This window comes from Saccostrea cucullata, unplaced genomic scaffold, assembly GCF_032062105.1.
Source record: "Saccostrea cucullata isolate Sc308-1 unplaced genomic scaffold, CSIRO_AGI_Scuc_v1 ctg1281, whole genome shotgun sequence".
Classification (NCBI taxonomy): Eukaryota; Metazoa; Mollusca; class Bivalvia; order Ostreida; family Ostreidae; genus Saccostrea; species Saccostrea cuccullata.
The window spans coordinates 213,668-224,978 of record NW_026927343.1 but is presented as its reverse complement, the minus strand read 5'-3'; the positions used below and the strand labels follow the sequence as shown (position 1 = coordinate 224,978).

General features: G+C 34.8%; 1 protein-coding gene across 1 annotated transcript; it reads left to right on the top strand.

The window, feature by feature from the left end:
* Positions 1-1,982: 1,982 nt before the first annotated feature.
* On the top strand, positions 1,983-2,947 carry LOC134274149 (galactoside alpha-(1,2)-fucosyltransferase 2-like). Its single transcript, XM_062756402.1, has one exon. It carries the CDS (start codon positions 2,077-2,079, stop codon positions 2,743-2,745), a length of 669 nt encoding a protein of 222 aa, XP_062612386.1. The 5' UTR covers positions 1,983-2,076; the 3' UTR covers positions 2,746-2,947.
* Positions 2,948-11,311: the final 8,364 nt, after the last annotated feature.

Sequence of the window (11,311 nt, the reverse complement as noted above, 5' to 3'; positions counted from 1 at the left end):
GTTCTTCAATGGGAATCAGGTGTTTTGGACAGGAAATGAATAATGAGGCTTTTGCGGAAATTATCAAAATATCTCCTGAGTACGTAGAGGAATAGAACTCAATTTGTTGATATACTCTCAGCGTCAAAAAATTATCTCCTCTAGACAATACAGCATAATTTTAAGCAATTAAGTCGAATAGTAAAAGTAAGCTATATATTAATTTCGAATACCTTAACAGTTAAAGGTATATATCAACTTCATGTTAATTATAATAATTAAGATGAAGTCAATATATTGCAGCTCGCCTGAGTGGTGAGTACAGTAAATTTAGTGTTTGATATACTGTAAAACGAGAATATTTGGCGCACTACTAATTTTAGCGCCTTTGGCACAAGAGCCCCTGAGCGCTAAAATTTATTGTGCGCTAAAGGATTTCTAAATATCATTTTTTTTGTGTGTGTTCAAAGCTTTTACATAAGTACATGTAAACCGGAACGCGCGCTTTCGTAATGTCGAAGGGACATTGGAATTTTTATACACACTAGTTCTGCACATGTTCGGAAGACAGAAAGTTCTGCCAAATTATAATTTAATTAATAAAACTATTGTTACCCCGGTAGTTGTTACATGATTATTATCATTAGGACCTTCAAAGTTTGGCTTCTCGGCGTGTCAATCATCAATAGCCTCGAGGTAAAGAATGCAATCAAGCATGGCGATTGAGCTTGCAGACAATATCTAATTAGGATTACCGTTTTATCGAAGTAATTTTCTGTCGATGCATGTATTGTTTTTATATGATTTTAAATGAGTAAATACTCCATTTCTTTTAATAGAAAATAGAAATAAAATTAATAATTAACATTGTGCCACGTCCATGTGATAGCAACACGTACCGTGGTAAAGTTAACGAATATTTACTGATGTACGGGAGTACTAATGTGTTTCCGTGCTTGACTAACCAAAAGGTCAAATACGGGTGTGGATAAAAACAAAACAAAACAAAATATCAAATTTATATATTTTACTGACAAGTGCAAGCGCTAAAATATATTTGCGCTAATGCATTCCCACTTGCGTTTGCGCTAAAATTTGTATGCGCCAAATTTTCTCGTTTTACAGTATCCGAATGTAGTGTTTGTAGGAAACAAATTCAATGCTAAAACATTGCCATTTTGATTACATTTGATTCGTTTACTTAATGTATGAGGCTTTTGTTAATAAAAAACCGTCACTGATCTTTTTCCCCGCTTTAGTTTACATTTAGAAAATACCGAAAAAGCAAAATATGTTTAAAATGAAGATTTAGCAGTCATTTTTGCTGTAGATAATTCCAATATAATGATCAACCACTCCCCTCAAGTTCCATTGAAGGAAGAGTCATCTAAATTAAATAAGGTCAACAGAGGTCACAGGAATCTCTGTGTACAAATTGATCACCAAGGTCTGATGTAAAATATACAAATTCTCTTTTTTTCCTCCCTGATCTTGCTATTGCAACACTGCATGCAAAGGGTAAAAAAAAAAAAAAAAACATTTTTGACTCTTTATAGCCTGACTGCTTTTGGATAATTTTCTTATCTATAGAGTGACAACAAACACAGTTATAATATATGCGTTTCGACATAACTTACACATTTACAAAAGACTTTGTTGTGACTTTAAACTTTTTTTCTAGCTATTCATTATACTTGATATCAATTCCAGTTTCATAGTTTGATAATTTTGTTCTCGATGCTTTATTTGCTTTCAATTTTGAACAAAAAATGGAACAATGAAACGAGATACCACCGGAAAATATCAGGGTCATACATCGTATATCAAACTTTATTTTGATCGGTATTTATTTATTTCAAGAATGTTTGACACATCTTTGTAACAGATCAAGAGCATGCAGCGATAACCTAATCTTACTCAAATAAATAGGAGATTCAGTGCATTGAATTTTTACTACTCTTTACTTCTTTTTGCAGAAAGAGGATGCCTTCGATTGCTGCTTTGGTGATCATTTCCAAATTACTTTCCATAAATAGAATACCACATCAACGTTTGCCGAAAGCTTGTATAGGTTTCCGTGGAAAACTAGGGAACCTGATGTTTCAGTACGCTTTTCTATACAGTGTTTCTAAATCTAAAGGATTGTATCCTTTAATCTCCGAAAACTTTGAGCTCGGCGATGTTTTCAAAATTAATAAAACGACGTTGAAACAAATGGGTGAAGAAAGCGGTGCTTGTGATAACACCCCGATCTATTCCGAGAAATGGGCTTGTTCATTCGATGACCAACTTATAAATGTGCCAATATTTCAGGGTGCTAAATTTAATGGGTATTTCCAGTCCTGGAAATACTGGATCCAGCATGAAAACGGTCTTCGTCAGACATTTAAATTCCAAGATAAAATAACAGAGAGAGCCAGGAAGCAGCTAGCAGACATCATAGGAACATCAGGGTTTACTTGTTGTTCCAAATATTTCACGCTAGTGGGAGTGCAAGTAAGACGTGGGGACTACACCTCTAAACCTGTGAATGACTACGGTCAAATAACTCCTAATGCTAGCTATTATGAAAACGCAATGGATTACTTTGAAAATTTGTATCCAAACGTTTTATTCATCGTGGCGTCGAATGACCTCATGTGGACCAAGGACGCGTTTAAGAACAAAACAAATGTGCACATATCATTGGGTAATTCTGGAATGGAGGATATGGCGCTGTTGTCCTTAATAAACCACACGATTATATCCGTGGGGACCTTCGGATGATGGGTGGCGTGGTTGACAGGGGAAACAACTCTGTATTATAAACCCGTATTTGCCCCGGGTTTGAGGTTTGCAAAAGACTTTAATAATGACGTCAGTAGTTTTATCTATCTGGGGTGGATACCAATGGATTGAACTTCGTGAAACTTTAGCGACAACTTTACATGTTATTAAAATTGCATAATAATGTTGTATGTTCGACATATCTTTTTAACTTTCTTTGAACAGCGTTCCATTGTTTGCAAATAAATTTATTATTTCATTTTTCCCCCCTAAAGTTATGTTTTTATAAAAACTGTGTTTGTAAAACAAGAAAAGAAAACTGCTGAATCATTAGTTATGAGGCCAGGTCTTCCAACAATCTATTGGGATTCCCATGGGTACGAATTGCGCGCCGTTATTAGCAGACATATTTTTGTATTCATATGAAGCAGAATTTGTGCAAAAAAGGGATGCTTATTCCTCTACGGCATCTAATCCCATTTTTGATGTTTTTGGGGTCCGTGTTTGTTCTGCTCCTATATTGTATTGTTTTATGGACTTTTGATCTTGAATACTGTTCGTTATTTCCATATGTTTCATTTAATATAGTATGCAAAAAGGGTTAGAATGTACACAAGGGGAGGGACAAGCAAATAAAACCAGTACTTTTTAGATTACCAAACACTACCAATAAAAATTAAAAGAGGATGATTTTAAAAATCAAGATTAATGCATTTTGAATTCATTCAAAAATGCACACAGCATTACTATAATATATTATATGTTCACATGAAATGCTCTAGTGTCAAATGAATACACGCAGTATCGTCTATATCGTAAAAACGAGACATCTAATGTTTGAACTTATGTTATTATTATGTAATCAGAAAGTGCGAGTGCAATCAAATACAGTTTTATTTATCTTATCAAGGTCCCTATCCTACGATAACATGAGTGAATAATAAACACGCATTTGAATCAGAAAGCTAACACTTATATAATGTTACCGCCAACAAAATTAAACAATCTACTGATAAGAAATACTGTGCACAGTACCATCCTTATACTGTCATTGTATTGCATATTCAAAATAAAGTTAATATATATCTGCACTTCCATGCAAACCTGCTAAACACTCTACGTACAAATTTATCTGATCAAAGCACGCAATAAAGATATTGTAGGATTTAAATGCATGAAACATATATGGAGATAACCAACAGTATTCCAGATCAAAGTCAATAATACAATACAAAAAGGAGCAGAGTAAACACGGACCTCCAAAACATCAGAGGTGATATCAGATGCCATGTGATTATTACAGTCCTGATAATTGCATGACTACATCATTGATATTCTTTAGCTTGACAGTAAGTGTATGTCCTATGTCTTAGAAATTTCAGATTTTGGTATATAATACAGAGTTATAATTAAAATATTTCAAGCAATTAAAAAAATTCAAAGCGAAATTATTTATCAATACGTTCTCCCGATAAAGACTTTCTGTTTCAAACGGAAAGTAAACATTACGCTTTTGTTGGAAGTTCTGTACAATTAAGCTCGTTTTACTCTGTTCTGGGGATACACATTTCAATAATAAGGTTATCAAAGGGCAAATACATGTAACTTGATGCCACCATGCGTTTGCAATATGTCAAGAAATAGAAAGAATTTTACAAGACACAATCATGTTTAAAAATTAAATATACCGTGTATGAAATCTTGGCTCTACCATGGGGTCTCCATTCCAGACCTATACGGGAAACTCAAATATCATTATCTTGATAGACAGATTCCTGATTATTACAATATATGTATGATGCAGATTTTTCTTTTATTTTATTTCTGCTATACGTCCACTTTCAGAAAAAATGGAATTTCAAAAATGAGCATATTTTTTATCTTGTGACCAACTGTGCCTCACCCCTGATTTTTAAACCATGGATCCCTTTTACAAATTAAAAAAAATTGTGAGAGAGCTTATTAAATGCAAATTATTATCCTAAAAAAGAAGGTCGGGGACAAAAGTTTATGAAATGAACGATTTATTACCGTCTTTACGTTTACAACTGTAAATGAAAGATTGATCGGTATAAAAACTAATTGTGAAAATAAATTTCATTTTTGTAAGTCGAATAAGTTTGGATTAAAATACGATATTCAGTAGATGTTGGGGTATTACTACATATTCTTTTACATGTTCTATAGGAAACATTGACGACATAAAAGATGAAGCCGTCTCATTTATCAAACATTTAAGTTGTCATTATTAGGACACAAATAAAACAAACTCTGTTGTGATTTCGTTTATTTCACTGGGATCCTATGGCGACTAATTTTTTTTTTTAATGTTTAAGGCTTTTGAAAAAAAATACTGCTAAAGGAATATTAAAATAAAGTGGAAGATAAAATAGCAAAATTAAGGCCTTTGCCATGGAAAATCCAACTGATTGTTCGAAAACCTTGCAATTCAATTGATACAAAGATGTTGTCAATGAAAAAATCCAGAATCCTTTAAATATTAACCTGATATTACTTGTGTGTAGAATCAGAGTGATCCAAATATTCAAAAATGCACAGTTTACTGACTGTTGATTATGTCATCAATATCCCTGTGTTTAAGGTAACGACATGAGTTTATCACACGAATCCATGTTGTACTTCTTAGATAACGGATCAAATAGTATTATACATGTATTAACTAAAATCAATTTCTAACATTTTTTTTTTATCTTGTTACAGATTTATAACAGATCCATTTACAACATAACAACCAAAAATCTCAGCGAGGTGTTTGCATGCAATTTATATTTTAAGATAACTTAGACCAGAGTTTGAGCACCAATTTAAGGCCCGGCAAAACGTTTTGAAAAGTCGTTTCAAACTTTTAATTATACTTCAGTTTTTTCTGATACACAGTAAATGCAATGGTATCAAAATATAAAGTTTTTCGTACCCTAATGAAGCAGAATTTATTCATACCTTCTATATAAAAAAAATTGTTACATGAATTGATAACCTTCATTTTCACTCAACTTAAAATGAAAGAATCTAAATAGGGCTGATATATCTGATTTATGTTGGGAAGTTTTTAAGCACGAACAAGACGTTTATTGCAAATTGACAACTGAATTGAATGGAAAATGTGAATAACTACTTCCTGTTGTCAATTATTTCATGTGACAATACACTTAATTACCTATTATAAACTGTGTTGATGTGTCACGGTTGACTCAATAAGTCAATATGCAAGAGGCTTTCCTACGTTTAAATACTTGTTTTCAAGCTATTGACATATAAGTTGATACAGAAAAATATACATGTGTAACATTATTACATACCGTATAAGTAGAAATTTTAGCGAGGATTTAATTTTGGCATTATTAGCGAGGGTGCTGACATCGCTAAAATTGACTATCGCTAAAAATTAATTGCGTGTTATTTGTGATAGCGTCTTTAGTTAGCACTTTAAAATCGCTAAAATTACTTCTCGCTAAAAATAAAATACCAGATTTTAAGTAGAAATCGCTAAATTTGCGTCTCGCTAAAATTTCCACTTTTACGGTATATAATCGCAGAAGCTTACTTAAGTCAGCTAATAAAGATTAAAATGATATATTTTGTTTAAGTGTTTGTATATATAAAACAAATATGCATAAATATAAATGTCTGTCTATAAGCAGCAAACTACTAAGTAATAGAGATATTAACTAATGCTATTCTATGTGGATTTGAATATCAATACATAAGGTAAATAACAATAAATATTACCAGTACTGAAAGTTTCAATTTCGGGTGACAATGAAGACGGAGGCGAGGGTATCAGCACTGAAATAATTAATTTCGATAGAATTGGTTCATACAGGGATAGGGGTCTATCTTAGCATTAAGGGAATAGGTTTTTGTTATTTAGAACTACTAGCATTGGGACTATACGGGACAAGACAGAATCTTTATGTAAGGGCTTGTTTGGTTCAGAAGTTACTTGTGGACACTTACATGTACCATTACCAATACCCAGGATTCACGTTGATTTGTAAGGAGGGTGAGTGTTCTTCAGTGTTGACATTGTTGAGTTTGTACAAACGTCCAAATTGGACAATTTGTACAAATTAGTAGAAATAAAAAAATACATGTGTACATTATATTACAATAGGAAAGATCAAGGTTGCTGACTATAGCGATATACAAGGTAGAAAGAAAGAACTAGGTTGCTAACGGAGTTTTATGAAGAGACTTACTTTTACATTCGACAGTTGACTTTTACATTTTAGTAATTGGAGTTTGTCACTGTTTAAATTGTAGAAGTCAGTCGTCGATTGTAAAAGTAAGTCTCTTCATAAAACTCTAACAGTATGTATAGACAGGGCACTCTGTTCTCCTACGCAACTGCCTGTTAAACCATCCTGCAATATCCTCGAGGAAACGAAAATTCAAGTTATGTAAACTTGGCCCATCAAAATGAGATCGCTTGAGAATGATCTAGCACCTAGTAGAAAAAGGTATAGGTCATATGGACTGAGACCGGAAAGTTCGGCATTTAATATAATGTCAAAGTCTTCACTCATTGTATCCCACCATACTTCGCGGATGGCGGTGTGCCCAAGCAGGTTGTAGATATGTGCTCAAAAATGTTCCTGAAGTTTCCTTCGCAGAAGGGACAAGGTTCTGGAGGATAGTCTGAAAGAGACCATAGCTTGGCAATAAATTTACAAATTTCTATTTCGTGGATGTTGCTTGGAATTTCCCAGATAGTTTGCGGAATTTCCCTGCCGTTGTTGTATTGAAAAGAAGAAAGGATGGTTCTGAGTACATCCGTTGAAGTCTTGATTCCAGATGTACGTTGGTGACTTCTGCTTTAACACATCTTTTCCACAGGTATTTTGGGGGGAAGTAACCATCTTGTAAGTATATAAGGAGGTACTGATGGAGGTCATACTTATAAAAAGAGCCATGACGTCATTGATCAAGCCATAATGTTTAAGTTCGGGAGACTGTAAGGAAGAAAAAGCCGGTGGAGAAAAATCTGTTCAGTTAGAGTTTTGGTATTCAGTTCACACAATCGGCCGAAAAAATGCAGTTTTCTTTTGTCAATTTCATACGAAATCGGAAGAAGTCCAAGTAAGGATTCACAGATATCAGATCTAGTGTCTTTTGGTAGACCAACAGCATGCTGAAAGGTGCTAAGGGTTTGCAGATCTCTTTGATGTAAGTTGGACCAAAGTTCACATCCGTACAAAGTCGAAGGGAGTACAATTCTGGTGTAAAGCTGTGATATGGTGACTGGGTTAAGATGTTCTTGTATTTGGAGGGCAAAGTATGCCTGTCGTCCTTTCCTGCATGCATTTTCAATTTTCTCGGTATGGATGAGTTTGGATTGAAGAAGAATTCCTAAATGGTTATAGGTTTTAGATATATAGACAGAGTCTGGACCAAGAAACCATACTGGGGACTCGTAATAATTGGTAGATGTTTTGGAAAATCAAAGAACACTTGACTTGTCTGACAACATTGAACTTATATCTCCAATTTTTAGAATAGTCATAAGCTGTGGAGAGAATGATTTGGGTAGCTGCAGGATATAACCCTAGACAGGAAATGTCATCTGCAAGGGCAGGATTAGAACTTGTAATGCTGTAGATACCCATATTGGGACATTTATCTTGAATGTCTAGAAGTAGATCATTTAATAAAAACCAAATAAAGAAATGTCAAGAGTACCCCTCCTTGACGAAATCTCTACATACTGGAAGCATGTTCGAATTAACGTTATTTACCACAACAGAACAGGTAGTTTTTCGTATTGAAGTCCAAAGAGTCCAAAGCCTACCAGGTACTCCCAGGCGGTGCAGCTTAAGACATAAGACCATGTCGCCACACTGTGTCAAATGCTTTCTGGGTATCCAAGAAAGCAACGCATGCCGGATTACCAAGTTTTATATTGTGATATATAGTTTCTTGGAGGTTGAAAGATGCAGTGAGGCAGCCGAGCTTCTGCTGGAATCCCTGTTGTTGTGTGTTTGGAAAATGAATAGCGGATAGAACATGAGATTTTATCCTGCCTAATAACAATTTTTCAAAAAATCTTAAGAAGGCATGGAAGTAAGGCTATTGGTCTATAACTGTCTGGGGATTTCCGTGGTTTGTTGCTTCCCTCGTGTATAGGGACAATAATGTCTTTTTCTCAGGAGTCTGGGATTTGACCAGTTTTTATGATAGAGTTAAAAAGGTGCCGTATACACAGTTTAAGTTCTAAGCCTCCGTAGACAATATGTTTGTTCTGAATTATGTCTAACCCAGAAGCTTTTCTGTTTTTTAACTCACTTATGATTATGGAAATTTCGTCAATGGTGACATCTCCGCCTGGGAAAAATTTTTCAGTTAGAACTTTGGTAGTTGTTTTCAGATTGTTGTAAGAATTTTCAATAAATTGGAAGAAGTCAGAGTTAAAGGTTCCGTCATCCTGTGGGTTGTGTATACGTTCAAAGTGATGTGCGAAACAGTTGGCTATATCCTTTGGGTTTGAGTATGTAACACCATCAAGTTCTATTTCAGGATTTATTCGAGAGCTACGAGGTCTTTGACGTTTGATGAACTTCCAGAATAATTGCACATCACACTATGAGGCTTCGTCAATGTCCTTAATTAAATACTTTGGTTTGGAAACCGTCGTGCGCACATTGAAGCTCTTTACGATTTAAAGTACCTTTTGGCGCGCTTGTTGCTAGCGCTAGTCCACATTCCTTGAATACGCATGCTCGGCTTCACGGTCGTGCATTCTGGGAAAACTACTATAGATAGACCGTACGATAACAATTTCGTTGTATCATGTTTTAGCATTAAATAACTGCATTGTGTAGCTTACACTTAAAAGATAACTACATATTTGTAATACTTCAAATTTTACGGGTTTTTCTCTGATGGAAAAGCCCGGGTCATTATCTGATTGTCCTAAACAAAGACAAGGGAGGTTTTTTTTTACGTCTAATTACCACCAAAGATAATTCGGCCAATCTTACATCTTACATATCCCAAAAACAAGAATTTACACTGAAAATAACGAATAAATCCATTATTCGTAAAAAAAAATCATTATGTGTATGGTTTTAAACCTAACATTTCTTAATTGACAAAGACGACCCAAAGAACCATGCAACTACTTCGCATCTTCACATTCGGAACTTTGGATTTCTTTATACAACATACACTTTGAGGTAATTTCTAGATTCCTTTTAACTCCCCTGTATTTTCTTTGCTACATTGCCAAGAAAGTCTATTCTAAATCCAGCTAAGACAATGCCTCAATCGACATCTTCTCCATATTATATAGAGTCTCCCCTTCTCCAGTAAAGGTCATAAATGTTTCGTTGCGTAAAAACTCCAATAGGTCAACAACCCCCCCCCACCCCCCCCCCCCCCCGACCCGTTTCTTTACCTATGTGTCTATAAAATACACTTCACAAAACAACTCCCCTGTATTTTCTTTGCTATATTGCCAAGAAAGTCTATTCTAAATCCAGCTAAGACAATGCCTCAATCGACATCTTCTCCATATTATATAGAGTCTCCCCCTCTCCAGTAAAGGTCATAAATGTTTCGTTGCGTAAAAACTCCAATAGGTCAACCCCCCCCCCCCCACCACCACCCGTTTCTTTACCTATGTGTCTATACAATACACTGCACAAAACAATTATAATTTTATCACTCTCCAGCCGCGATAAAACTTAAAGAATTCAGCAAAATAAATCACTTGATCACGGATCCTCCTTTCTGTGTTTAAAAATTGCTACGGCGCTAGCTCACCTATCTTTTTTAAAAGATAATCTTGTAGTTCCTATAGGATTCGTGGCCCATACCACGTTGTCGACCTTCACTCATCCAAATCCTGCGTTTCTCACGTTCTCCGTCATGAAATTGTTTAACTTTTGGGGTTCATTCTGGTTTAAGTTTTTTTTATATTTAGACACAGGTATAAACTGGGATGCAGCATTGTGTAACAGACAGTTGAGATCAGAACAAAAAATATCAATATATCATTACCACAATCAAATTTCAAAACCTTCTTGGGAGGAAGGAAAAAATAAAACAAAATCTTCAAACAAACGTGTATTTACTCATTTAAATTTGTCACTTTGAATGATAGAATAGACTCATAGAGGGTTCAAATATTGTCTATTTCTATGGAATGTATAGGTTTTTTTTTTTGGGGGGGGGGGGGGATGTTAAAAGTAAAAGCAAACCGAGACAGAAACTGTTCATCTTGTTTTTTTTTAATAAGTTTTTTTAAGAGTGCCAATATCTCCGAAACCTACGCGTGCTGGTGACGTTTAACGTACTTTTACTTCGAGTAGCCTAATGTTAGTGTAAAAAATGTACTGAAAGAAGTTAATTGGAACTTAATAATCCCCCCTTCCGAATAAAAAAAATGTCTTTTTTTCGCTAGTCAGGATCTTTTCAGACGCTCGACTGACTGTCTCCGTAAATCTCCCACCAGCAGAGATAGGAGATTTACGGAGACAGCCGAGCGTCTGGTTGAATGAGACCTACTTCAGAAATTATTTATGGCGCAATCGGTGAGCCATATATG

What these genes read in the sequence shown, in the direction of transcription:
- LOC134274149 (XM_062756402.1), top strand. Translation starts at nt 2,077, where the DNA reads ATGTTTCAGTACGCTTTTCTATACAGTGTTTCTAAATCTAAAGGATTG.